This window comes from Dendrobates tinctorius, unplaced genomic scaffold (assembly GCF_039654945.1).
Source record: "Dendrobates tinctorius isolate UK_male_01 unplaced genomic scaffold, ASM3965494v1 ptg000086l, whole genome shotgun sequence".
NCBI lineage: Eukaryota > Metazoa > Chordata > Amphibia > Anura > Dendrobatidae > Dendrobates > Dendrobates tinctorius.
Window position 1 is genome coordinate 17,309,326 of NW_027361754.1, and position 27,950 is coordinate 17,337,275.

Here is a 27,950-nt window from a genome sequence, read left to right on the forward strand (position 1 = left end):
AATGGAACCAACAAGCTTATAGTGGATGAATACTTTTATTTTAGGGATACTGTTGCTAATGATGGAAACATGGCTGATATTGGGCGTATGTTTATTTTACTGGCTACATTTTCTGGAAGTCCCAGACTTATGCATCAGTATGCTCAGGACCCCATGACATATGTTCAGATATATGGTCATCCTGATTTGTTTATTACAGTTACATATAATCCAACTTGGCCAGAGATAAGGTAAGAGCTTCTGAATGGTCAGGGCCCCTCTGATCGACATGATTTAACAGCAAGGGTTTTTAAATAAAAACTGATCGAGCTCATGGACGTAATTACATAGTGTTACATTTTTGGTGAAAGTCAGTGTTGAATGTATTAAATTTAGTGGCAAAAAAGAGGTCTTCCACATGCTCATTTACTTACAGTATATGGCTAAAGGATAAGATACGCCCTGATCAGCTTAACATATTTTCCGCGAGCAAAGCCGCAGGTATTCTACTAGTTATCAATAAGGTTAAAAATGCTACATCTGTGTAACAAAAAAAAAATATTTTTTATATTAGAATCTACTTAAGCAAATTATGTAGACTCTGTAAATTTTCCAAGCAAATACAACATATAAGATTATAGAAGTCTTTAGTAATTATTGGATCCTGTCTAAAAGCTATGCATATACACACTTGACATGCAGACCTAATTAATTAGCTTCTATTTAGACCTCCCTCTCTTTGTGAGCAGCAATGACTATGACGGCCTTATAGTCAATAAGGTCACTGACAGTCCTTCTCTTCTTAACCTTACAATAGTCAACTACAAAACCTGCTTCAGCCAGAGCTTTCCTAGCAAATTCCTCATCATAGTTAAGATAATGGAGCTTTTCTTTCCCGATTATGAAATAGGTTGTGCCTAAATCCCCGACTAATATAATGTGTCCTCCAAGTTTTAGCAACACTGAGACTTTTTTGAGATATCGGATGTATTCATCTTGATCTTTGCTAATAGCACCTAAGAACCAAGCACTGATGATACAATCAGCTTGTGGTAAGACGATCGGATCCAACATATTTTCTTTTTCAAGGTTACATTTCATAACATGTTGAATTGCCAATCTCATTTTTTCTTCTTTTTCCTTTAACTTGTCACTGAAAGAGATGAGAAAAATGAAGAAAGTGATTATCTCCCAATCATACTCAAAAGAGCAAAAGAAAGCTCAGTTCTGAATTTGTGGCTTTCAGTATGGAAAGGAAGACTTAAAATCGGCAAAAGTTGTGTTTTAAGTACAGTATAAGTGAGTCTTTCTCATTAAAATGTCATACATTGACTTTTTGGGTAGAGACTTCTACAAGGTGACACAAGATGGAATTAAAGAATACTGTGATTAAGCTACTTTGCATACATTTTTCCATGGTGCATGACCTGTACATCTCCAAACACAACTGGTTTTGTTAAAGAGAGACATTACTTCCCTGAAGCTTCATTAAGTGCACTACACTCTTCTAGCCAAATCCCGCTCAACACTGAAGGACAAAAAACCTAAAACAGTCATCTATAGGTCTATTCTCAGCCATGTGGTTAAGACCAAGTGCAGAATCTGTTAGTAGTGGTTTGTTGCAAGCTGATAATCACGGAAGTATATATATACACATGGAGAGCTGAGTATATGCAGAATGACTGAATTAGTCTTTGACTCTTAGCCAACTCTGGGATTCCGCTCTCTACCTTTCCCCTAAGCTTTCCCTCTCCTCAATATCTGCTTTCAGCATTTTAATGGTGCAGTTATAGTGAGAGCATCTGTCCAAATACCAATAGCCCCCCATCACATGATGATAATTGTTTGCCCTGGCAGCTGCTGCCTACTAAAGGGCTATATCACTGTCATTTTTGTAACACCTATGAAGCCAAGCCACTGTCTGGGCTTCATAGAAGATCATTACTTGTAGTATACCCTTCAATAATAAATTCTAAAGCATACTTTATTTGGTATTGGAACATTTCTAAAAGTCTGAACTCTCAAAATATAAAATTGTTTAACCTTAGTGGTAAACACAAATAAGAAAGAAAAAAATCAAACCATCAAATCCTGAACACAGTACCTCCCCTAAGAAATGAAATATAAAGTGATCAAAGCATTATATAAGCCATAAAAGTGCTACCAAATTTGCTACAGTTTGACAAAATATAAGCCTTTAAACAGATAGATGGAAAATTATAGTAGTTACAGTATAGGCACATAGACAATGGATTTGAGCAATATTTGGACAAATAGTCTACCTTTGTCGATCTACATCAACATGTACTTTTACGGCATGGTCCCAGCTAAATGCTCCTGTACGTGAGTCCACCCATCTTTTCAGCTCCATGATGCATCTTTCACTGGCCTTCAGCACTATGATGTATTTGAAATAATCACAGGCTGCATATAAATGATGAATCAAGGAGCCAAGACTGAGGTCAATCACAATGTCTCCTTTAATATGACCTGTCAGAAAAAAGGAGTTGAAGATTACAAATCAGATATGTTAAACCCTCACAGATGTAGATAAATAATGACTTTCAGCAAAACATGTGAGCATAGGTTTTTTAATACCCAAATATAAGAGAAGAGCACAAATATTGTCACATTGGTTTTTCTGCTATTGGGATTACTGAACACCTTCTGATTTGGTTCTCCTAATACAGCCTACATATAATGCCTATGGCTTTGTAAAGAAGCAAATTTTGATAACAATGCTTACTCTTCTTTGCTTACGCTGAGTTCTATCTAATGCTGGCAGTGATGAATCAGTTTTAAATGTATCTTATGTGAAATAGCTTTATATTACAATGTTTTCAATATTTTCTATGATATGTAGCTTTATAATGCAGAGTTTTATTGAATTCCTTGTATGGCAATGTACCACGGCAGTCTCTGTATAGCCAATGTAATAATGCTTCCGCCTCCTGCATGTGATAATCTGCAACTTGTCAGCTCTTTCGAACATGAGGTAAGGGACAAAAATGTGTAGCTGCATCTCATGGAATGTAATAGATATTTGGCCCATTTTATTTGTAGACTGAGTGATAGGGGATAGGGAAGCTTTGTATCTCATTGTACCGTCTATGTCACTTCTTTCTTATACAAGGGAAAATTATATTTTTATCTCCATGAAGGAAGCTACAGAGAAACAAGGAAAGTGGAGTTGGATGGGGTGAGGAAAGGTCTAAGCTCCAGAGTCAGTTTGATAAGTAATGATGTCATATTGTAGCTCTCAGAAAGATACAGACTGTTTCCTAACTACAAGAAGAGCATGTACAGGACCCATGCTAATACTGGGATCACAAGACTCAGCTTCACATTATGAAAGAGTATACTATGTGTCAACGTAACTGAACTAAAAAAGTATTACACAAATAGAATAGTGCTACTTATTTAGCATTGAATTTGTAAAAATATGCTAGTACAACTTTAATTAAACCCTAACTGGGCGATTTTCTGTTTCAGCAGTTGTGATTTTTCCACCCTTTTTGCCAAGAGCAAGAACATACTGTACTTATTTTTTCATCAATATACTGTATGTGTGCTTGTTTTTGTGTAATGTTTAGTTTTGAATGACAGCATTAATTTTACCATTCAAAGTGATGGAAAAGGTAAAAAAAATTCTAAGCGCAGTACAAGTTCCAAGTGCAATTGTTTTTTAAATTGTGTTTTTATGGTATTCACTGTATGGTAAATGTGATTTGCCAGTATGACTCTTAACATCAATACAATTATGGCAATACCAATATTGTGCAATTTTTTTTATTGTTATCTAAGTGGTGATAAACATTTGAAAATTCATAATTAAAAATTTTGCCTGTGATGCCATTTTCCTAGACTCAAATCACTTTCATTTTACATCAAAGGAGCTGCGGGAGGGCTTGTTTTTAGAAAGACATGTTAATTTTTTGATTTACAGAATTTTGAGATAGATATTGTGATGCTAGTCACTACTCATGGACAGACCGTGAGGCAGAGAAGTCATACGTTCAAGGGTCATTACCAAGAGAATACTTAGATAACCAAGTGAAAAGACACAGGCGTAAGTCAGGTTACATAACAAGGGTCAAAATTTCAGAAGATTGCGGATTAAAACAAACGGACAAGAGAAAGGGATCGTCAGAAGACAGTCCAAAGGGTCAGGCAGCAGAAGATCAAAACTCAGAACAACAGAATCAGGCAAACACTCACCAAGAAGCACAAACTACATCTGGCAGTTATCAGGGGCAGACAGTTCAGTTAAATAGCTTGGGTAGTCTACAGAACATAGAACACCTGGAGAAAGGCCTGCACCCCCTCAGTCACAGATTGGACAGCCAAGTTGTCAATCAATTCACACACAGCTCAGCACAAAGTCGAACAGCCTAGCTATCAAACAAAACACTGACAACTCAGCATGACCCAAGAAGCTCTTTGATGAGCTTCAGTGTAGCTATTCTCTCCTGAAGACTTTGCACCTTATCCTCTAACAGTGTCACAAGCTTTCTGGCACGTAAAGTTTGTCTTTTCCTCTGGAAAGTCTATAAATAAATAGCACACATTGCAGCACACAATATTGGTAATCTTCTTCTCCATGTTGAACGAAACAAATTTCTGTGGAATCACTGTAAAGACTCAGACTCACAGGGACTCTTTACTCTTCCCAAAATGCACTAGGAATATGCAAATTGTCTCCCTCAAGTTTCAATTCCTGGTTTCATGATTTCCTCCAAGCGGCTTGATCCAGCTTTTGGCAAGAGTTGCAGCAGGAAACATGTGTAATTAATACTATCAAGTCCTACACTACCCCTTCTTCACAAACTCTACTTGAGTGTTGCTAACAGCAATATTAATATTGATTATAATTAGCCTATAAAAGGGCTGTTTTTGCACTTGAAAGAAATATTAATGGTGCCTAATCCCTGCCTATATGCAGCTTAAACTCTTTCCTTAGGTCAGCAGCACCTCTCCCTGCTCTGCCTGTTTCCATTGGTACACTGTGCTGAGGTCTTATATAGACTTGATGGCGCTGTGTGGCCATTCAATCAGAGCAGAGGCATAGCTAGGGGTTCAGCTCGGGGGGGGGGCGAAACATCTGATTGGGCCCCTAACCAGAGGACATATCATTGTTGCAACCTGCGTGGCCGCTGGCCTCACATGGGCGCAAGAGGTAAGGGGGCCCATTTCTACCTTCAAAAAAGGTGCAATTTTGCATTTTTAGGAGCTCTTGGGCTGCAAAGGGCTCATATATTGTTCTTGCACAGGGGCCCTTTCTGTCTGTGTCTGCCTGTGGCACCTAACCAGGTAATCATGATTATAACTATGGTGGTATATGGGAACCTCAGGAGATGACCACACTGTTATTGAAAATAAGTCTATACAAAGACCAGCACTGATATTACTGCCATATGGTCAGTGGTAGATTCCCAGTCCTGCAGGACATATAGAGATGACTGCACAGTTATAGATGGTGACTTACAGAGGACGTTGTTTCTGGTGGAGTCATTCACTTTTCCCATCTTTTCCATCTGGCACAGACCAACATGTCAACTTCTCCAGCCAGGACTCATTAACAGAGATTACAGCAAAGACTCCTCTGACTTTTCACATTTCCTGCCCCATTCAGATGTAGAATCATGAAATCCTAGAATGTTATAGTTGGAAGGGACCTCCAGGGTCATCGTGTCCAACCCCTTGCTCAATGCAAGATTCACTAAACCATCGCAGACAGATGTCTGTCCAGCCTCTGAAGACTTCCATTGAAGGAGAACTTGCCACCTCTCATGGCCGCCTGTTCCACTCATTGCTCACCCTCACTGTTAAAAAGTTTTTTCTAATATATAATCTGCATCTTCTCCCATTCAGTTTCATCCCATTGCTTCTCGTGTTTACATGTGCAAATGTATTCCCAACCTGCACAAACTTCTCATCCTACCGATACCCCAATGCTGAGCAGCTGCTGCCGTATGTACCCCTATTACTGCACCTGCTGTGTGGTACAAAAGCAGAGCTCCTCTTACTGCCCCGCATAGTAATTCCACCACTATGCCCCTTACATTGTAATAATGCCTCCTTTGTGATCTCTAGATGGTAAAATTGCCCCCAAGAAAATATTAATTTCCTGTGCGTGTGCCCTCCAAATTTTGTCCCTAGAAAGTACTCCATGTGCAACTTTGATGGTCACAATACTGAGAGCCCCTATAACAATAATGTTTAAGTGCCCACTTAACATTTAAAAGGAATCTGTCACCCCATTTTAGCCCTATAAGCTGCGGCCACCGCCATCAGGGGCTTATCTACAGCATTCTGTAATGCTGTAGATAAGCCCCCTATGAAACCTGAAAGATAAGAAAAACACATTAGACTATACTCACCGGGGGGGCGGTAGGTGTCGCAGTCCGATCCAGTGCCTGCCATCTTCATACGATGACGTTCTCCTCCTTGCTTCTCCCTCGTCTCCTGCGCAGGCGTACTTTATCTGCCCTTTATCTGCGCAGGCGTCGTGAAAGGTCAGAGAGGTCCGGCGCCTGGGCACTGCAGTACTCTGCACTGCCCTCAACAGGGCCGATAAAGTACGCCTGCACAGGAGCCGAGGGAGAAGCAAGGAGGAGGACATCATCATATGAAGATGGAAGTTGCCGGACAGGACGGCGACACCCATCGGACCAGACCGAACGCCGGGGTGAGTTTAATCTAACTCTTTTTTCTTATCTTTCAGGTTACATCGGGGGCTTATCTACAGCATTACAGAATGCTGTAGATAAGCCCCCGATGGTGGTGCCGGCAGCTGATAGGGCTAAAATGGGGTGACAGACTTCCTGTCATGATCCATGCTGGATCAGGACTGATAAAAAGCACAGGTAACCTTTTTTTTTCCTAAGCTGTGCTTAAGGTTGGTTTTTGCCCCCGGTGGCCATTAGGATTATTGCACTGTGGTGTCGTTTGTTCTAAGTTTACCCCCGGTGGTGGTGAGCATCATTGCACTCTAGTTTCTTTAGCTAAGTGCACATGATTATAATGCAGGTGTGATTGCTGACTCTGCTATAAAAAGAGTCACAGGTGTTACAATCAGTGTTGGTGATAGTGTTCATTTCAACCATCCTTGGTGGAGGAAGGAGCTGGAGAGCGTTCCTTGCAGCACTGTCTTAGTCCTGGTGTGAAAGGAGTCATAGGGGATTTCCTTGTAGCTCTGACAGAGCTTGGTGGCAGCGATTCAGGAGGAGAGCTGCATGCTGGTGGTGGACTCTGTTGCTAGGAGCAAGTGCAACAGAGTAAAGCTAAGTGGTGTTTCCCTGTTTGTGTTTTTCCTTAGTGTGTATTAGTACAGCGGTGGGGCCAGTGCCTGCGCCACCCAGCTCCTTAGCAAGGGATAGGTGTAGGGTGTGCTAGGGCGACAGGTTTCTGATCGGCGCCCTGTGCGGAAACGGCATAGGGAACGTTAGGAGCATTAGGAACACTGTGCTCCATGGTCTCCACGTCCCCCTTCCCTATCGCAGGGCCCACCGTTGTAACTGTTTCCCTTCCCTTTGTCTTGTAGTTTTAGTTACTGGCCTGCGAGCCGTGTCACACAGGACAGTATCACGTGCCGCGTCCTGTTGTTCTAGTTACCGGCCTGCTGGTCACGTCACACAGGACGGGTCCACGTGATACTTCCTTTAATAATGTCCCCTGAGTTCCCCATGTATAACTCATCTATATACAGTATTCTGGGCCAAAAATCAACTATACACTGCATGATGATCCCATAGCTCCCCTGTACACAGTATGGTAGGCCCACAGCTCCCCTATGCACAGTATAATAGGCCCAGAGCTCCCTTACATACAGTATAATGAGCCCGCAGCTCCCGTACATACAGGATGATGTGCCCCAGAGTTACCCAATACATATAATGATGTCCCCACTGCTCCTCTAATACAAAGTATAATAGTTAATAGCCTTCTGACACCTTGTAACACCCGCACTGAGTGCCCCTTTACCAGAAGGAAATTAACTTTATTCCTCCAGGCAGCCTTGCTCTTCCAGTCATAAAGGTTGCAGTGCTCTATCCCCCTGACCCCACAATACCCCCATCCTCTCACATTCACCCCCCAGTGCTCTGTCCCACCTGCCTCACAAAACCCCCATCCTCTCACATTCACCCCCTTTGCCCTGTCCCTGCTGCCACACAATACCCCCATCCTTTCACATTCACCCCATGTGCCCTGTCCCCACTGCCACACAATACCCCTATCCTCTCACATTCACCCCCTGGGCCCTGTCCCTGCTACCTCACAATACCCCCATCCTCTCCCATTCACCCCCGTGCCCCATTCTCCCTGCCTCACAATAGCCCCATCCTCTCACATTCACCCCCTGAGCCCTGTCCCTGCTGCCACACAATACCCCCATCCTCTCTCCTTCACCCCCGTGCTCCATCCTCCCTGCCTCACAATACCCCCATCCTCTCACATTCACCCCCTGGGCCCTGTCCCTGCTGCCACACAATACCGCCATCCTCTCACATTCACCCCCCGTGCCCTGCCCCCCCGCCTCACAATACCCCCATCCTCTCACATTCACCCCCCGTGCCCTGTCCCCCCCTGCCTCACAATACCCCCATCCTCTCACATTCACCCCCATGCCCTGTCATCCCTGCCTCACAATACCACCTCTCACATTCACCTCCGTGCCCTGTCACCCCTGCCTCACAATACCCGCATCATCTCACATTCATCCCACAGTGACCATGACAAAAAGACTCTGCCATAGCAAAAGTCAATAAATACTGTAGAAAATAGCCAAAAAATACTTCAACAAAAAGAAAAAACGAAAAAGAAAGGGATCAGAACGGGTATATAAAAAAGTGATAATTAGTGCTACACCCTAATATCAGTTTCACTCAGCCGATGTGTGGAAAAGAGTGAACTGACGCTATATGCGTTTCCTACCTGGACACCTATCTAGGTGCGGAGGGTGGCACCCTAAGAAAAACGAGAATGGCGCCCTTGCACATGCGATGGCTGTCCCTATTCTCCTACACCTCCCTATAAGACGTAAAGTAAGAAAAAGAGAGCCAGATGGCCTGTATCCACTTGTACAGTATTTTATCGTGAGGTCTTCATGAATGCAAAAAGATGGTTTATATATACAATCAAATATAGTGTAAGAAAGAGGTAGAGAGTCCAGATACCCTAAGTTATTTCACACCACTCACATATAAAGTAAATATAGACTAAAGGAGCTTAATTAGCGTAGCACTATACCCACAAAAGTCTTAATATCCCCATAGAAAATTTCCACTAAAAACATGAATGTATCATATGTATTGTCACTAGTGTTGAGCATTCCGATACCGCAAGTATCGGGTATCGGCCGATATTAGCGGTATCGGAATTCCGATACTTAATTCCGATACTTTTGTCATATCGGATTCCGGAATCGGAATCGGAATAGGAAGTTCCCATCATGCTATGAGCCTGCTTGCTTTGATTAAGCCAATGGGAATCCTCCGAAGTGTGGGCACATCCTGTTAGGCATGTAGGCATGTTAACTATTGGCATGGCTGTGATTGGCTGCCGAAATGATGTCATGATGCACTATAAAAGCCACCGCAGCCGCCATTTCTGGTCACTCTGCTGTGAATTCAGTTAGGGACAGGCTGCTGTAGAAGACTGTGAGGGACAGTTAGAAATAGCGATTCCACCAAACATCTAGTGCTTTACCCAGGCTACATAAACCACCACTGTAGCCTTCTTTGCCCTAGCAGCAGTGTTCACAGCTGTCTGCAAGGGCTGTGTGAGTGCAGCTCACGCTGTGGAGTGGGTCCTGCAGCCACGTCAGGCTGTAGGCCACCCAGTGTGATCACTGCTGCCTCATACATCTTTTATTTTTTGAGCTGCATTTTTTACATAATTTCAATCTAGTGTGCTTCCATCCGTATCCATATACGTTGGTTGCAAACACTAGTAGTAGACAGCGGAGCCTTTCTGCAGCCTTTCAGTGCTAGTGTCCACTTTGCTGCACTGTTCACGGCTGTCTGAGAGGTCTCTGACTGTGTGTGAGTGCAGCTCACGCTGAGTAGTGTGTCCTGCAGCTACGTCTGGCTGTAGGACGCTCAGCGTGCGTCAGTGCCTCACACATATTTTTATTTGAGTGCAGCTCATTTTTTCTTCTATTAGTGTGCATCCATCCGTCTCCATCTACGGTGGTTGCAAACACTATAAAGGAGTACACAGCGGAGCCTTTCTGCAGCCTGTCAGTGCCAGTGCCCACTTAGCTGCACTGTTGACGGCTGTCTGAGAGGCCTCTGACTGTGTGTGAGTGCAGCTCACGCTGAGTAGAGTGTCCTGCAGCTACGTCTGGTTGTAGGACGCTCAACGTGCGTCACTGCCTCACACATATTTGTCTTTGAGTGCAGCTCATTTTTTCTTCTCCTATTAGTGTGCATCCATCCGTATCCATCAACATTGGTTGGTTGCAAACACTATATAGGAGTAGATAGAGGAGCCTTTTTTTCTGGCTTGTGCCCTGCCGGCGCAGCCAGATTAGTATTACCCAATTTTTTTGGAGCCTCATCTTTTGCATTGTAGGTTACCTGCCTGCATTGTAATAGCTCCAAAAAGTTGGTGATACTATCAGTTTCAATTCTTTGTTCACATACTTTGAGTTTGTTTCCAACAAAGAAACCACAAAAAAAGTTCACCAAACACTACATTTTGAACTTGTGTAGGCCACATCAGCTCCTATTAAAGTCTAGTCCACACACACACACACTTCATAAAATTAGTGTTTCTTGTACCTGTAACCAGCTGTTCAGGAATAAGCACACTAAGGCCCCCCTTTGTACTTTTTTGCCTATCTTAAGCAGTCTTGCAAGATGAAGAAGGCAGGGAGTAAGGCGCGTGGGCGTGGGCGTGGGCGTGGAGTTTCAGCAGGGAGAGGACGTGGGGATTCTGCAGGGAGAGGACGTGGGGATTCTACAGGTAGAGGACGTGGGGATCCTGGGCCTGCTGCGGGCACCAGTGGATCAGCATCCCCCAGTTTTAGCAGGCAACAGTCCTTTATGCGCAGCTTTGTAGGACCTCAACGTACCCCACTGCTGCGGGAGGAACAAATTGAAGCCGTTGTCGGATGGATGGCAGCTAACGCATCGACTTCAATTACTTCCGCATCCTCTCAGGGTCAGAGCACCGAAGAGCAACCATCTGTCTCTTCACCACCTGCCAAAGTGCCCAGGCAGTCAGAGAGACATGGACAGGAGCCATCACAGTCTCTACTTCTGTTCTCGGAATCTGTTGGCTTGGAAAGAGGGGGCCAGCCAAGCAGCATTCCTGAATGTGAAGAAGAGGGAGTATGCAGTGATGCGCAACTTCTTTGTCCCTCTGAATCTGAAGAGGCGAGTGGGCCAGTGCCTATGGTCAGCACACCTCAGTACGCATCAGATGATGACGAGACTCAGTTGCCACTTTCTGGTGCGTACGGTGCTGGCGAGACAACCCCGGAGAAGCAGCTGTTTGAAGAGGGGAGGGAAGATGATGAGGTCCTTGACCCATCATGGCGTGAGCAACAGGAAGGTGGTGGGAGCAGCTCGGAGGAAGAGATTCCCCTACCGGCCAAAACAGGAGGCAGAGGGAGGGGGAAGACTTGGTTGCCTGTACCCTCCACTTCGGCACCCGTTAGGAGCATTCCTCCTTCCAAAGGCAAACCGGGCGCTCACAAGAGTTGCAGTGCGTGGTCCTTTTTTGACACAGTTGCAGATGACATTTGCTTTGTCAAATGCAAGCTGTGTCATCAGAGAGTCAAAAGAGGGAGAAATGTCAGCAACCTCAATACCACAAATATGTGGAAACATGTGCGCACCAAGCACGAGTTGGAGTTGCAGAGACACCCTGAAGACGTAGGCCAACGTACAGCACCACCTACCACCTCTTCAGTTCGTGTTGGGCCCTCTTCCTCCAGCTCACACACTGCTGGTTCGGCTTCCTCACAGGATCGCCAAGGAAGAACCTCTGCCACTGTTGTCCGGAGACCCTGTCAGATTACACCCATAGCAGCACGTTCCCATCCATCACAGCCATCGGTAGCACAGGCATGGGATAAAAGGCGCCCTTACTCGGCAAACCATCCCCGAGCACAGTCTCTGAATGCTGGCATTGCCAAACTTCTGGCAGTTGAAATGCTGTCATTCAGGCTGGTGGACACTGACACCTTCCGGGACTTAATGGCATTGGCAGTCCCCCAATACAACGTGCCCAGCCGCTTTTATTTCAGCAGGCGAGCCGTCCCTGCCCTGCAGAAACATGTTGAGGGCAAAATAAAACATGCGCTACTAAACGCCGTTAGTAGCAAGGTCCACCTGACCACCGATGCGTGGACCAGTAACCATGGACAGGGACGATACCTTTCCCTCACTGCCCACTGGGTCAATGTTGTGGAGCCGGGTACGGATCTGGAGAGTGGCGCTGTACGTGTTCTTCCAACGCCACGGATTGCAGGACTCCAGTCTGTACACATAGACTCCTCCTCCTACTCAAGTTCCTCAGAAACAGCAGAGCAGGAGCCTGTTACGACCGATATGAGCACAGCCGTGGCGAAACGTCAACAGGCTGTACTCAAATTAATTTCTTTGGGGAATCGAAGCCACACAGCGCAGGAGCTCTGGAATGCTATCAAGCTGGAGAGCGATGTGTGGTTTGGGCCAGCGAATCTCCAGCCGGGCTTGGTAGTGTGTGACAATGGCCGAAATCTGGTGGCAGCTCTTGGCCTAGACAACCTCACACACATCCCATGTCTGGCACATGTTCTTAACTTGGTCGTGCAGAGCTTTCTGAGGGACTATCCGGATCTTGCTGCACTGTTGCACAAGGTCCGCATAGAGTGCGCTCACTTGCGACGTTCCAGCACGGCAAGATCGCGCCTCGCTGCTCTGCAGCGACAATTTGGCCTTCCGGAACATCGCATCATATGTGACCTACCCACCCGGTGGAATTCAACGTTACATATGTTGGAGCGGTTGTGTGAGCAGCAGGCAGCAGTCATGGAGTACCAGCTGCATCAGGCGCAAACAAGTCGCACTGTGCGCCGTTCACACTTCAGCACCATTGAGTGGGCCTCTATGAAGGACATCTGCCTCGTTTTGCGTGCCTTCGATGAATCCACGCGGATGGCGAGTGCAGATGATGCACTAGTCAGCATGACTGTCCCCCTTATCTGCCTGCTTCAACAAACACTGCAAGCACTAAGGGATGAGGTTTCAGAAGAGGTGGAGGATGAGGAGTCCCAAATGCCATCTGCTTCTGGACAGTCTGCGCTACGTGTTTCCTCACAAAGGCCTAGGCAGGGGACACTTTGTGAGGAGGATGAGGAGGAGTCGATGGAGGAGGAAGACATCTCTCCAGAGGAGGGAGGTACACAAACCTCTACTCAGTATGTACAGCGAGGGTGGGGTGATGCAGAGCAGGCCGAGGTCACGCCTCAAACAGGGGACAGCGGTTCTTTGGCAGTTGGGAGTCTGCAGCACATGGTTGATTTCATGCTGCAGTGCCTGAGAAACGACCGCCGCATCGCCCACATTCTCGTCTCGGCTGATTATTGGGTGTACACCCTCCTAGATCCTCGCTACCGGGACAGCGTACAAAGGCTCATACCAACGTTGAACCGGGAGCGTAAAATGCAGGAGTACGAAGAGTCACTGGTGCAGTCCATAATGTTTTCCATTCCACCCGACAGCATTGTTGCTAGTGCTTTACAAAGCAGCTCTGTGCGTCGAGGCAGTGGAGGAAACTCTGCACAAAGAGGGAGCAGAGGCAGCGCCGCAGCACAAGGCAAGACCACTATGGCCCAAATGTGGCAAAGTTTTGTGTGTCCACCACAATTGTCTACACCATCAGCGACGCCTCGAGTCAGCAGGAGGCAACGCTTCCGTCAGATGGTGTCAGACTACATGTCTTGCCCTGTCGCTGTACTCCCAGATGGCTCTTCCCCCTTCAAGTTTTGGGTCTCTAAGCTGGATACATGGCCAGAGCTTAGCCAGTATGCATTGGAGGTGCTGGCTTGCCCTGCTGCCAGTGTATTATCGGAACGTGTCTTTAGTGCCGCAGGTGGTGTACTAACAGACCGTCGCACGCGACTATCTTCCGATAATGTTGACCGGCTGACTTTTCTGAAAATGAACAAGGCCTGGATCTCCAAAGACTTTGCCATTCCTCTTACAGACTAAATTAGTGGTTGGCAACTGTATCCAGGTCTGCTGGTGTGTTCATTTTTCTACCACCTGAACTATAATCCCTTTGCTTCAACACAGCCAGTTGTCGCTCAGATGTGTCGTCTGCACAGAGAAACACACTAGCTCCTGTGTTAGTGGGGTTCAGTAATGCCAGCTGATCCCCTGCTGTGTGGACGGCAAAGTCACCAGCTCCATCAACATTCAAACCACTACTGATTTTTAACCGTGCCCAACTTAGGTCTCTGGCTCCACTGTCTCTACTATTTCCCCTGACCTCCAACCCCACCATCTACATCTCTGAAGTGGCGTCAGCACAATCTACACTTGTTCCTGTGTTCCTGTGGCTCAGTCCCATCAGTTTATCCCCTGATGTGTGTCCGGCAAGGTCTCCTGCTCTGTCCACATTCCCATAACCAGTAGTGGGAATGAGGACAGAGCTGGCGAACTTGCCGGACAAACATCAGGGGATCAACTGACGGGACTGAGCACCAGTAACACAGGAACAAGTGTAGATTGTGCTGACGCCACTTCAGAGATGTAGCTGGCGGGGTTGGAGGCCAGGGTAAATAGTAGAGACAGTGGAGCCAGAGGCCTAAGTGGAGCATGGTTAGAATCAGTAGTAGTCCACAACCTCCATAAAAACCGCTGCCCATTGGCCTCTGCATGCGGCATGCGTAATCCTGGGCTCCAACAGCTTCAGTTGGTGTTCAGAAGTGTCGTCTCCACAGAGCCAAACACATTCGTTAGAGTGTTAGTGGGGTTCAGCACTGCCAGCTGTTCCCCTGCTGTGGAGATGGCAAGTCTCCTGCTGCCTTCACCTGCCAAAATCCAGTAGGCCCCAGCCTGCTCCTCGCCTAATCCTGGGCTCCAACAGCGTCAGTTGTTGTTCAGAAGTGTCGTCTCCACAGAGCCAAACACCTTCGTTAGAGTGTTAGTGGGGTTCAGCACTGCCAGCTGTTCCCCTGCTGTGGAGATGGCAAGTCTCCTGCTGCCTTCACCTGCCAAAATCCAGTAGGCCCCAGCCTGCTCCTCGCCTAATCCTGGGCTCCAACAGCGTCAGTTGTTGTTCAGAAGTGTCGTCTCCACAGAGCCAAACACCTTCGTTAGAGTGTTAGTGGGGTTCAGCACTGCCAGCTGTTCCCCTGCTGTGGAGATGGCAAGTCTCCTGCTGCCTTCACCTGCCAAAATCCAGTAGGCCCCAGCCTGCTCCTCGCCTAATCCTGGGCTCCAACAGCGTCAGTTGGTGTTCAGAAGTGTCGTCTCCACAGAGCCAAACACCTTCGTTAGAGTGTTAGTGGGGTTCAGCACTGCCAGCTGTTCCCCTGCTGTGGAGATGGCAAGTCTCCAGCTGCCTTCACCTGCCAAAATCCAGTAGGCCACAGCCTGCTCCTCGCCTAATCCTGGGCTCCAACAGCGTCAGTTGGTGTTCAGAAGTGTCGTCTCCACAGAGCCAAACACATTCGTTCAAGTGTTAGTGGGGTTCATCATTGCCAGCTGATCCCCTGCTGTGGAGATGGCAGTCTCTCCTGCTGTCTCCGCATTACAAAGACAGTAGGCCTCTGCCTACACCCTCCTATTTCCTGGGCTTCAACACAGCCAGTTGTAGTTCGGAAGTGCCGTCCACACGGAAAGAGATACTTGCTCCCGTGTCTCAGTGGGGTTCAGTAACGTCAGCTGATCCCCTGCTGTGTGGATGGCAGTCTCTCCTGCTGTCACCTCATTCAAAATACAGTAGGCCTCTGCCTACACCCTCCTATTTCCTGGGCTTCAACACAGCCAGTTGTAGTTCGGAAGTGCCGTCCACACGGAAAGAGATACTTGCTCCCGTGTCTCAGTGGGGTTCAGTAATGTCAGCTGATCCCCTGCTGTGTGGATGGCAGTCTCTCCTGCTGTAAACTCATTCAAAATACAGTAGGCCTCTGCCTACACCCTCCTATTTCCTGGGCTTCAACACAGCCAGTTGTAGTTCGGAAGTGCCGTCCACACGGAAAGAGATACTTGCTCCCGTGTCTCAGTGGGGTTCAGTAACGTCAGCTGATCCCCTGCTGTGTGGATGGCAGTCTCTCCTGCTGTCACCTCATTCAAAATACAGTAGGCCTCTGCCTACACCCTCCTATTTCCTGGGCTTCAACACAGCCAGTTGTAGTTCGGAAGTGCCGTCCACACGGAAAGAGATACTTGCTCCCGTGTCTCAGTGGGGTTCAGTAACGTCAGCTGATCCCCTGCAGTGTGGATGGCAGTCTCTCCTGCTGTCACCTCAATCAAAATACAGTAGGCCTCTGCCTACACCCTCCTATTTCCTGGGCTTCAACACAGCCAGTTGTAGTTCGGAAGTGCCGTCCACACGGAAAGAGATACTTGCTCCCGTGTCTCAGTGGGGTTCAGTAACGTCAGCTGATCCCCTGCTGTGTGGATGGCAGTCTCTCCTGCTGTCACCTCATTCAAAATACAGTAGGCCTCTGCCTACACCCTCCTATTTCCTGGGCTTCAACACAGCCAGTTGTAGTTCGGAAGTGCCGTCCACACGGAAAGAGATACTTGCTCCCGTGTCTCAGTGGGGTTCAGTAACGTCAGCTGATCCCCTGCTGTGTGGATGGCAGTCTCTCCTGCTGTCACCTCAATCAAAATACAGTAGGCCTCTGCCTACACCCTCCTATTTCCTGGGCTTCAACACAGCCAGTTGTAGTTCGGAAGTGCCGTCCACACGGAAAGAGATACTTGCTCCCGTGTCTCAGTGGGGTTCAGTAATGTCAGCTGATCCCCTGCTGTGTGGATGGCAGTCTCTCCTGCTGTAAACTCATTCAAAATACAGTAGGCCTCTGCCTACACCCTCCTATTTCCTGGGCTTCAACACAGCCAGTTGTAGTTCGGAAGTGCCGTCCACACGGAAAGAGATACTTGCTCCCGTGTCTCAGTGGGGTTCAGTAACGTCAGCTGATCCCCTGCTGTGTGGATGGCAGTCTCTCCTGCTGTCACCTCATTCAAAATACAGTAGGCCTCTGCCTACACCCTCCTATTTCCTGGGCTTCAACACAGCCAGTTGTAGTTCAGAAGTGCCGTCCACACGGAAAGAGATACTTGCTCCCGTGTCTCAGTGGGGTTCAGTAACGTCAGCTGATCCCCTGCTGTGTGGATGGCAGTCTCTCCTGCTGTCACCTCAATCAAAATACAGTAGGCCTCTGCCTACACCCTCCTATTTCCTGGGCTTCAACACAGCCAGTTGTAGTTCAGAAGTGCCGTCCACACGGAAAGAGATACTTGCTCCCGTGTCTCAGTGGGGTTCAGTAATGTCAGCTGATCCCCTGCTGTGTGAATGGCAGTCTCTCCTGCTGTCACCTCATTCAAAATACAGTAGGCCTCTGCCTACACCCTCCTATTTCCTGGGCTTCAACACAGCCAGTTGTAGTTCGGAAGTGCCGTCCACACGGAAAGAGATACTTGCTCCCGTGTCTCAGTGGGGTTCAGTAATGTCAGCTGATCCCCTGCTGTGTGGATGGCAGTCTCTCCTGCTGTCACCTCATTCAAAATACAGTAGGCCTCTGCCTACACCCTCCTATTTCCTGGGCTTCAACACAGCCAGTTGTAGTTCGGAAGTGCCGTCCACACGGAAAGAGATACTTGCTCCCGTGTCTCAGTGGGGTTCAGTAATGTCAGCTGATCCCCTGCTGTGTGGATGGCAGTCTCTCCTGCTGTCACCTCATTCAAAATACAGTAGGCCTCTGCCTACACCCTCCTATTTCCTGGGCTTCAACACAGCCAGTTGTAGTTCGGAAGTGCCGTCCACACGGAAAGAGATACTTGCTCCCGTGTCTCAGTGGGGTTCAGTAATGTCAGCTGATCCCCTGCTGTGTGGATGGCAGTCTCTCCTGCTGTCACCTCATTCAAAATACAGTAGGCCTCTGCCTACACCCTCCTATTTCCTGGGCTTCAACACAGCCAGTTGTAGTTCGGAAGTGCCGTCCACACGGAAAGAGATACTTGCTCCCGTGTCTCAGTGGGGTTCAGTTAAGTCAGCTGATCCCCTGCTGTGTGGATGGCAGTCTCTCCTGCTGTAAACTCATTCAAAATACAGTAGGCCTCTGCCTACACCCTCCTATTTCCTGGGCTTCAACACAGCCAGTTGTAGTTCGGAAGTGCCGTCCACACGGAAAGAGATACTTGCTCCCGTGTCTCAGTGGGGTTCAGTAATGTCAGCTGATCCCCTGCTGTGTGGATGGCAGTCTCTCCTGCTGTCACCTCATTCAAAATACAGTAGGCCTCTGCCTACACCCTCCTATTTCCTGGGCTTCAACACAGCCAGTTGTAGTTCGGAAGTGCCGTCCACACGGAAAGAGATACTTGCTCCCGTGTCTCAGTGGGGTTCAGTAATGTCAGCTGATCCCCTGCTGTGTGGATGGCAAAGTCTCCTGCTGCCTACACAGTCGTACCACTACTGATTTTTAACCGTGCTCCAATTAGGCCTGTGGCTCCACTGTCTCTCGTATTTCCCCTGTCCTCCAACCCTGCCAGTTACAGCTCCGAAGTGGCGTCTGCACAATCCACACTTGTTCCTGTGTTACAGGTGTTCAGTCCGGTCAGTTAATCCCCTGATGTGTGTCCGGCAATGTCGCCTGCTCTGTCCACATTCCCATTATGGGAATGTGGACAGAGCAGGCGACATTGCCGGACACACATCAGGGGATTAACTGACCGGACTGAACACCTGTAACACAGGAACAAGTGTGGATTGTGCAGACGCCACTTCGGAGCTGTAACTGGCGGGGTTGGAGGACAGGGGAAATACGAAAATCAGTGAAGCCACAGGCCTAAGTGGAGCTTGGTTCAAATTAGTAGTCTACAACCGATCTTAAAATTTCTTCAATGCAGCCTAAGCCTGCTCCGTGCTTGTCCCTGGGCTTCAACACAGCCAGTTGTTGCTCGGAAGTGCCGTCTTCACAGAGTAAAACACTAGCTCCTGTGTTTGTGGGGTTCAGTAACGTCAGCTGTTCCCCTGCTGTTTTGATGGCAATCTGTCCTGCTGCCTCCCAATTGACAGCACATCAGGCCTCAGCCTGCTAAGTGCTTGTCCTGGGCTCCAACATCGCCAGTTGCTGCTCATAACTGACTTTGGCACGGGTACTCCCTCCTGCCCAGCTTGGTTCCAGCCCTGCCTGCTGTTTCCGGGAAGTGTCAATGTCAGTTTGCCACCCCAAGTTGCCATGTCGTGTTGCGGTTGGGTTAGCCGAGGCTAGGGTGCCAGCAGTTTAGGTGCTTCCTATGTGGACTGCGGGTTCTGGTAAGAAAGGTTTGTTCCATAGTGCCAGTAGGACAAGCACCCCCTGTAGGACTGTGTGATTCGGTAACTGCGGCCAGCTTGCGGCATGCCAACTTTGCTTTTCAGGGGTAACTTCTGATACCCCTCCGGGTTCCAGCACCGTCAGCTGGTTCTCATCAGAGCCTTTGGCCTAGGTGCCTCCATCTCGGTATCCGAGTTCCGGCAACGTCTGCTGGTCCTTGGTAGTGCTTTGGAGCACAGGTACCTCCTGCTTAGTAACCGGGTTCCAGCACCGTCAGCTGGTCCTCGGTTGTGCCATTGGCTCTTATTCCTTCTGCTGCCCCTCCGGGTGCCAGCACTGTCAGCTGGTCCTCGCTATTTCCATTTGCTCTTGCAGCTTATGCTACCCCTCCGGGTTCCAGCACCGTCAGCTGGTTCTCGTCAGAGCCTTTGGCCTAGGTGCCTCCATCTCGGTATCCGAGTTCCGGCAACGTCTGCTGGTCCTTGGTAGTGCTTTGTAGCACAGGTACCTCCTGCTTAGTAACCGGGTTCCAGCACCGTCAGCTGGTCCTCGGTTGTGCCATTGGCTCTTATTCCTTCTGCTGCCCCTCCGGGTGCCAGCACTGTCAGCTGGTCCTCGCTATTTCCATTTGCTCTTGCAGCTTATGCTACCCCTCCGGGTTCCAGCACCGTCAGCTGGTTCTCGTCAGAGCCTTTGGCCTAGGTGCCTCCATCTCAGTATCCGAGTTCCGGCAACGTCTGCTGGTCCTTGGTAGTGCTTTGTAGCACAGGTACCTCCTGCTTAGTAACCGGGTTCCAGCACCGTCAGCTGGTCCTCGGTAGTGCCATTGGCTCTTGTTCCTTCTGCTGCCCCTCCGGGTGCCAGTACCGTCAGCTGGTTCAAGAGGACAAAGAACAGGAAGACAACCACCAAGATGCAGAACAACAAGAGAGAGAAGACAAAGAAGCATAAAAAAAACAAAGCAGAAGAACATTAAGCATAAGACTAATACTCTGAGCAAATGATATTATCTTATTTATAAGCAGAAGAAGACTAAGCAGTGTATGGGGGTGAGTCCGTTCCTCCTCGTGGTGCCCCTGGAAAAGGCCTGCTGCTGCAGGCCAAACTGAACGCGGACAAATCCTGTTGTAAATCTTTTGTGACAGGCAGAACGGAAGGTGTAAACTTCTAACTTTTCTAGATAACAACTACAGGAATGCCTGACACAAACAAGAATATGATGAAGAAGAATAGGAAGAAGATGAAGAAGCTGAATATGTAGAATAATAATTGTTGAATAAGAAGAATATGAAGAATGTAAGAAAAGGAAGAAGAAGAAGAAGAAGAAGAAGAAGAAGAAGAAGAAGAAGAAGAAGAAGAAGAATGTAAAAAAAGGAAGAAGAAGAAGAAGAAGAAGAAGAATGTAAAAAAAGGAAGTAGAAGAAGAAGAAGAAGAATGTAAAAAAAGGAAGTAGAAGAAGAAGAAGAAGAATGTAAAAAAAGGAAGTAGAAGAAGAAGAAGAAGAATGTAAAAAAAGGAAGTAGAAGAAGAAGAAGAAGAATGTAAAAAAAGGAAGTAGAAGAAGAAGACATACATGTCTGGCAAAATATAAATGAGGCTAACATAGTCAATATCTTTGTAACTCCTAACATCTTTAAAAAAAAAGTTTAATTCCTGCTATTCCATTTGATTGGGCTAAACCTCTATGGCTTTAATGTCTCCTCCACCTCCCACAATACATTCTACATTATTCTTAGTTGTTTTTCTTCATGTAGAATTAACCTACAAGGAAAGAAAGGGTTTTTTTTAATTCCGATATTTTGGCCCCATTGACTTGCATTGGTTCCCGGTATCGGAATCGGCGATACCGATACTTTTTTAAAAGATCGGCCGATCCATTCCGATCCGATATTTTCAAGTATCGGCTGGTATCGCTCAACTCTAATTGTCACAATAAGTATTGAAGCTGATTTACTATGCCATTATGTCAGATACCTATCTGCATACAAACGGTGCTATATTCATATTATCGGAGCACAAAATAAAATAACCTTAGATGCAATCCTCAGACACGAGCATTCAAATTAATAGCCGAATAATGAGAATCTAAAGCACCTTGATGCTCCAGCGAGTAACAAGCAATGACAAGCATGCTCGCTCATCACTAATTTTTATCACTTTTTGAAATACCAAAATTGAATTTATTAAGTCACCTCAACATGGAAAGACAATGGTCACGTAAAAACAACATGTCCACCATGATCACAGTGAGAAATTGGCAGTGACATTTAAAGGGTTAACTGCAGTGGGCTGAGCTTAGCTCCTCTCACAGATGTTAGAGGCTCAGTTGATGGCTGTATTTTATAGAAGAATTATGCAGGCTCAGCTCCTGAGCCAGCTTCAAAGACAGAACCTTAAATTGGACACATTGGTATACCAATGGCAGAAAGGGGTTAAACTAAGTGGGAGAATGCTCATAGATGGCATAAACTGAACAAAAAGAAATGGTACTATATTTTGCATCAAATGAGTGTTTAAATATGTGATGCATTATCTAGCAAATTTGTTCAAGTAATATGCAAGATCTGGTACAAATTTTCCTTTCGTATTACATGCAATAAAATAAAATCCCCTCTAAAAATGAACATCACAAATTGTAACCTTCATCATCGTATACAGTGGGGAAAAAATCAGCCACCAATTGTGCAAGTTCTCCCACTTAAAAAGATGAGAGAGGTCTGTAATTGGCATTGTATGTAGATTACAACTATAAGAATCAAAATGAGAAAATACATCGAGAAAATCACCTTTTCTGATTTGGTAAGATTTATTTTGCAAATTATGGTGGAAAACAAGTATTTGGTCAATAACAAAAGTTCATCTCAATATTTTGTTATAACTTCTTTTTTGGAAATGACAGAGGTCAAACATTTTCTCTTAGTCTTCACAAGGTTGGCATACACTGTTGGTGGTAGGTTGGCCCATTCCCTCATGCAGATCTCCTCTAGAGCAGTGATTTTTTGGTCCTGTCACTGAGCACACTTTCAACTCCCTCAATTTTTTTCTATTGGGTTGAGATCTGGAAACTAGCTAGGCCACTCCAGGAACTTCATATGCTTCTTATGAAGCCACTCCTTCGTTGCCCTGATGGTGTGCTTGGGATCATTATCATGCTGAAAGACCCATCCACGTTTCATCTTCAATGCCCTTGCTGATGGAAGGAGGTTTGCACTCAAAATCTCATGATAAATGGCCCCATTCATTGTTTCATGTACACAGATCAGTTGTCATGGTCCCTTTGCAGAGAAAAAGCCCAAAAGCGTGATGTTACCACCGCCGTGCTTCACATTAGGTATGGTGCTCTTTGGATGCAACTCAGCATTCTGTCTCCTCCAAACATGACGAGTTTTGTTTCTACCAAACAGTCCTACTTTGGTTTCAGCAGACCATTTGACATTCTCCCAATACTCGTCTGGATAATCCAAATGCTCTATAGCAAACTTCAGACGGGCCCGGACATGTACTTGCTTAAGCAAGAGGACACTTCAGACAATGCAGGATCTGAGTCCCTGGCAGCGTAGTGTGTTACTGATGGTAGCCTTTGTTATGGTTGTCTCAGCTCTATGCAGGTCATTCACTAGGTTCACCCATGTGGTTCTGGGATTTTTTCTCACGGTTCTTGTGATCATTTTGACCCCACAGGGTGAGATCTTGCGTGGAGCCCCAGATCGAGGGAGATTATCAGTGGTCTTGTATATCTTCCATTTTCTTATTATTGCTCCCACAGTTGATTTCATGACAGCAAGCTGCTTGCCTAATGCAGATTCAGTCTTCCCAGCCTGGTGCAGGGCTATAATTTTGTTTTTGGTGTCCTTCGACAGCCTTTTGGTCTTCACCATAGTGGAGTTTGGAGTGTGACTGTTTTTAGCTGTGGACAGGTGTCTTTTATACTGATAGCAAGTTCAAACAGGTGTCATTACTACAGGCAATGAGTGGAGGACAGAGGAGCCTCTTAAAGAAGAAGTTACAGGTATGTGGGAGTCAGAAATCTTTAGGTGACAATATACTTATTTTCCACCATAATTTGCAAAACAAATCTTGCCAAATCAGACAAGGTAATTTTCTGGATTTGTTTTCTCATTTTGTCTCTCATAGTTGTGGTCTACCTATGATGTCAATAACAGGTCTCTCATCTTTTTAAGTGGGAGAACTTGCACAATTGGTGGCTGACTAAATACTTTTTTCCCCAATGTAGATTATTGAGCAAACAAAGGGTGAGGTGGGGGCTTTGAATTTTCTAAACCCTGAGGTACTATATTACCTATGGTAGGGTTCCCCAACCTTTGGCTCAGGAGACCATGATGTGTGGCTGAGGCTGTTTGCCAATTTAGTGCATTAGCATTGCGTCTAGTAAACAGCTATAAAGAGGAGATCTCAAGATGGTGACTTTGGTCAGAAGAACAGATCTTACTGTGCATATAATGGCCTTCCAATTGTTGAGATATATTAGTAATTGCTAAGCTGGATATAGTATGATGCAGACAGATAGAGGGGATAGGGTGATGAGATAGTGTGATGGGAGTACTAGTTGCTGGAATAACAAATGAGGTCAAGATGGATACCCTTGGATTTAAGTATATTGTCTCGGTGTTATTTCTGTGGGGAAACTTTAGCTGTCATTCTACAAATAATAGGAGCTCTGGGTGCCAGTGCTGATGGGGAGTTGGAAACTGGATATTAGTGGGATTGGAGTGTTGCTCACGACCCTCTCACAAAGCTGAATGTGTCTCTCAAGAAGCGTTGGTAATTACTAGAGTTGAGCGATACCGTCCGATACTTCAAAGTATCGTATCGGATGGTATCGGCCGATCTTTAAAAAAAGTATCGGTATCGCCGATTCCGATACCGGAAGTCCCATTCAAGTCTATGGGACTTCCGGTATCGGAATAAGAAAAACCCTTTCCTGCCCTTGTACAGCCTCTCTGGGGTCTGTACGGGCCTTTCGGGGGGCTGTGCCGGCCTGCCAGGGGGTCTGTGCAGGCTCCGGTGGTCTGTGCCGGCCTGCCGGTGGTCTGTGCAGGCTCCGGGGGGCTGTGCCGGCCTGCCGGGGGGCTGTGCCGGCCTGCCGGGGGGCTGTGCAGGCTCCGGGGGACTGTGCCGGCCTGCCGGGGGGCTGTGCCGGCCTGCCGGGGGGCTGTGCAGGCTCCGGGGGTCTGTGCAGGCATCGTCCGATGGGACTACAAGTCCCATCGGGCGATGCCTGCTACCATGACAGTGATTGACACATTAGTCAATGATGGGACAGTAGTAGTCCCATCATCCGGCTAATGTGTTAAATGTAAAAAAAAAAAAAAAATTACATGCTACATACATACAACATGCATACTACATACATGCTACATTCATACTACATACTACATACATGCTACATTCATACTACATAAATACTACATGCAACATACATACTACATATATACTACATGCATGCTACATACATACTGCATGCTACATACATACCACATATATACTACATGCATGCTACATACATAACATATATACTACATGCATGCTACATACATACTACATGCTACATACTACATAGATACTACATGCATGCTACATACATACTACATGCTACATACTACATATATACTACATGCATGCTACATACATACTACATGCTACATACATACTACATATATACTACATGCATGCTACATACATACTACATGCTACATACATACTACATATATACTACATGCATGCTACATACATACTACATACATACTACATGCTACATACATACCACATATATACTACATACATACAATACATTCATACAATACATACATAGACATACAGTACATATAACATAGAGTAACATACTTACCAATACTTGTCACATTGTTCCCCGAAGCCATTGTCTTTTCCGGAATAAATATTAACATAACAAACCACAAAAATACTCACCCACGATCCGAAGCAGTCCACGAGTGTGTCCCACGACGATCTTGGGTAGAGAACTGCAGCATCAGCTGTTGCTGCCGTTCTCTACGGGCTGCAGGAATCCAATGACGGAAGGTAGGTATCCTTCCGCACTGTATTCCTCCGCCACTTAAAAAAAAAAAAAAGTCCCTAGTCTCACTTTATGCCATTGCTGTGTGGGAATTTCCCACGCAGCAATGGCATAAAGTGAGACTAGGGACTTTTTTTTTTTTAAGTGGCGGAGGAATACAGTGCGGAAGGATACCTACCTTCCGTCATTGGATTCCTGCAGCCCGTAGAGAACGGCAGCATCATCTGATGCTGCCGTTCTCTACCCAAGATCGTCGTGGGACACACTCGTGGACTGCTTCGGATCGTGGGTGAGTATTTTTGTGGTTTGTTATGTTAATATTTATTCCGGAAAAGACAATGGCTTCGGGGAACAATGTGACAAGTATTGGTAAGTATGTTACTCTATGTTATATGTACTGTATGTCTATGTATGTATTGTATGAATGTATTGTATGTATGTAGTATATATGTGGTATGTATGTAGCATGTAGTATGTATGTAGTATGTATGTAGCATGTATGTAGTATGTATGTAGTATATATGTAGTATGTATGTAGCATGCAGTATGTATGTAGTATGTATGTAGTATGTATGTGGTATGTATGTGGCATGTAGTATGTATGTAGCATGCATGTAGTATGTATGTAGCATGCATGTAGTATGTATGTAGTATGTATGTAGTATGTAGCATGTATGTAGTATGTATGTGGTATGTATGTAGCATGTAGTATGTATGTAGTATGTATGTAGTATGTATGTGGTATGTATGTGGCATGTAGTATGTATGTAGCATGCATGTAGTATGTATGTAGCATGCATGTAGTATGTATGTAGTATGTATGTAGTATGTATGTGGTATGTATGTAGCATGTAGTATGTATGTAGCATGCATGTAGTATGTATGTAGCATGCATGTAGTATGTATGTAGTATGTAGCATGTATGTAGTATGTATGTGGTATGTATGTAGCATGTAGTATGTATGTAGCATGCATGTAGTATATATGTAGTATGTATGTAGTATGTATGTGGTATGTATGTAGCATGTAGTATGTATGTAGCATGCATGTAGCATGCATGTAGTATGTATGTATCATGCATGTAGTATGTATGTAGTATGTATGTAGTATGTATGTAGCATGCAGTATGTATGTAGCATGTATGTAGTATGTATGTAGTATATATGTAGTATGTATGTAGTATATATGTAGTATGTATGTAGCATGTAGTATGTATGTAGCATGTAGTATGTATGTAGCATGCATGTAGTATGTATGTAGTATTTTTTTTTTAACATTTAACACATTAGCCGGATGATGGGACTACTACTGTCCCATCATTGGCTAATGTGTCAATCACTGTCATGGTAGCAGGCATCGCCCGATGGGACTTGTAGTCCCATCGGACGATGCTTGCACAGACCCCCGGACATCAGCACAGCCCCCCGGCAGGCCGGCACAGCCCCCCGGCAGGCCGGTACAGACCCCCACAGGGTGCACAGCCCCCCGGCAGGCCGGCACAGCCCCCCGGCAGGCCGGTACAGACCCCCACAGGGTGCACAGACCACCGGCAGGCCAGCACAGCCCCCCGGCAGGCCGGTACAGACCCCCACAGGGTGCACAGACCACCGGCAGGCCGGCACAGCCCCCCGGCAGGCCGGTACAGACCCCGGGCAGTCCACACAGCCCCCCGGCAGGCCGGCACAGCCCCCCGGCAGGCCGGCAGAGACCCCCGGAAGGCCCGAAATGACGGCGCATCATGATGCGCACACACCGCGCATCATGATGACGTCAGTCTGTCAATCAACTTTGAACTTCCGATTCCGATGCCGAATTCCGATATTGAAAAAATATCGGAAGTCGGTATCGGAATTCCGATACAGCAAGTATCGGCCGATACCCGATACTTGCGGTATCGGAATGCTCAACACTAGTAATTACTGCTCTATTAAATTCAGCCACCAAGGCTTTAATCTACTTTCAGTTGAAATGAAAAGAAAAGCAGGGTTGCCCACTCTGATCACTCACACCCCCAAAAAAAACTAGCATACAAATGTTTAAAATTAATTTTGTAGCCAAGAAAAGAATCTATTTTTAAGGGGCAGAAGGGTGGTGGGTGAGTTTTGGATATGCACACGGTGATTTTAAAGAGATACTATTGATCTTGTAAGGAGAAAATTGTTCTCTAATCAAGGTATCAAAAAAAGGTGAAGCATAGAATAATACATACCTTTTGTGAAAATATTTTTACAATTTTCAATAGGAAATATCACAAAATCTTCCATGAAGGACATGTCTGGTTTATCTGAAACATAATCATCCAGATGTCGTCTGGAATCAAAGACGCATTCATGATAAAGCTTACAGGTGCAGGAATCCATAGTCAAATCTTGTGTCAGACAGGATGACTCTCCGTAAACTCAAGGTCTTTATCTGATTACCAAGAAGCA

The 27,950-nt window shown here is 46.2% G+C and overlaps 1 protein-coding gene across 1 annotated transcript; it reads right to left on the reverse strand.

Annotated features, from left to right (window-relative positions):
* Positions 1 to 16: 16 nt before the first annotated feature.
* Positions 17 to 27,950, reverse strand: LOC141097724 (nicotinamide N-methyltransferase-like). The gene is made up of 3 exons (XM_073585098.1): positions 27,731 to 27,950; positions 2,262 to 2,469; positions 17 to 1,132 (listed from the first exon to the last, which is right to left on the reverse strand). Exons 1-3 carry the CDS (start codon positions 27,879 to 27,881, stop codon positions 703 to 705), a joined length of 789 nt encoding a protein of 262 aa, XP_073441199.1. The 5' UTR covers positions 27,882 to 27,950; the 3' UTR covers positions 17 to 702.

Coding starts and splice junctions, on each gene's coding strand:
- LOC141097724 (XM_073585098.1), bottom strand. CDS start 27,881: ATGGATTCCTGCACCTGTAAGCTTTATCATGAATGCGTCTTTGATTCC. Junction 2,470..27,730: donor TAAAAATATTTTCACAAAAG/GTATGTATTATT, acceptor TTTTTCTGACAG/GTCATATTAAAGGAGACATT. Junction 1,133..2,261: donor GTTGATGTAGATCGACAAAG/GTAGACTATTTG, acceptor CATCTCTTTCAG/TGACAAGTTAAAGGAAAAAG.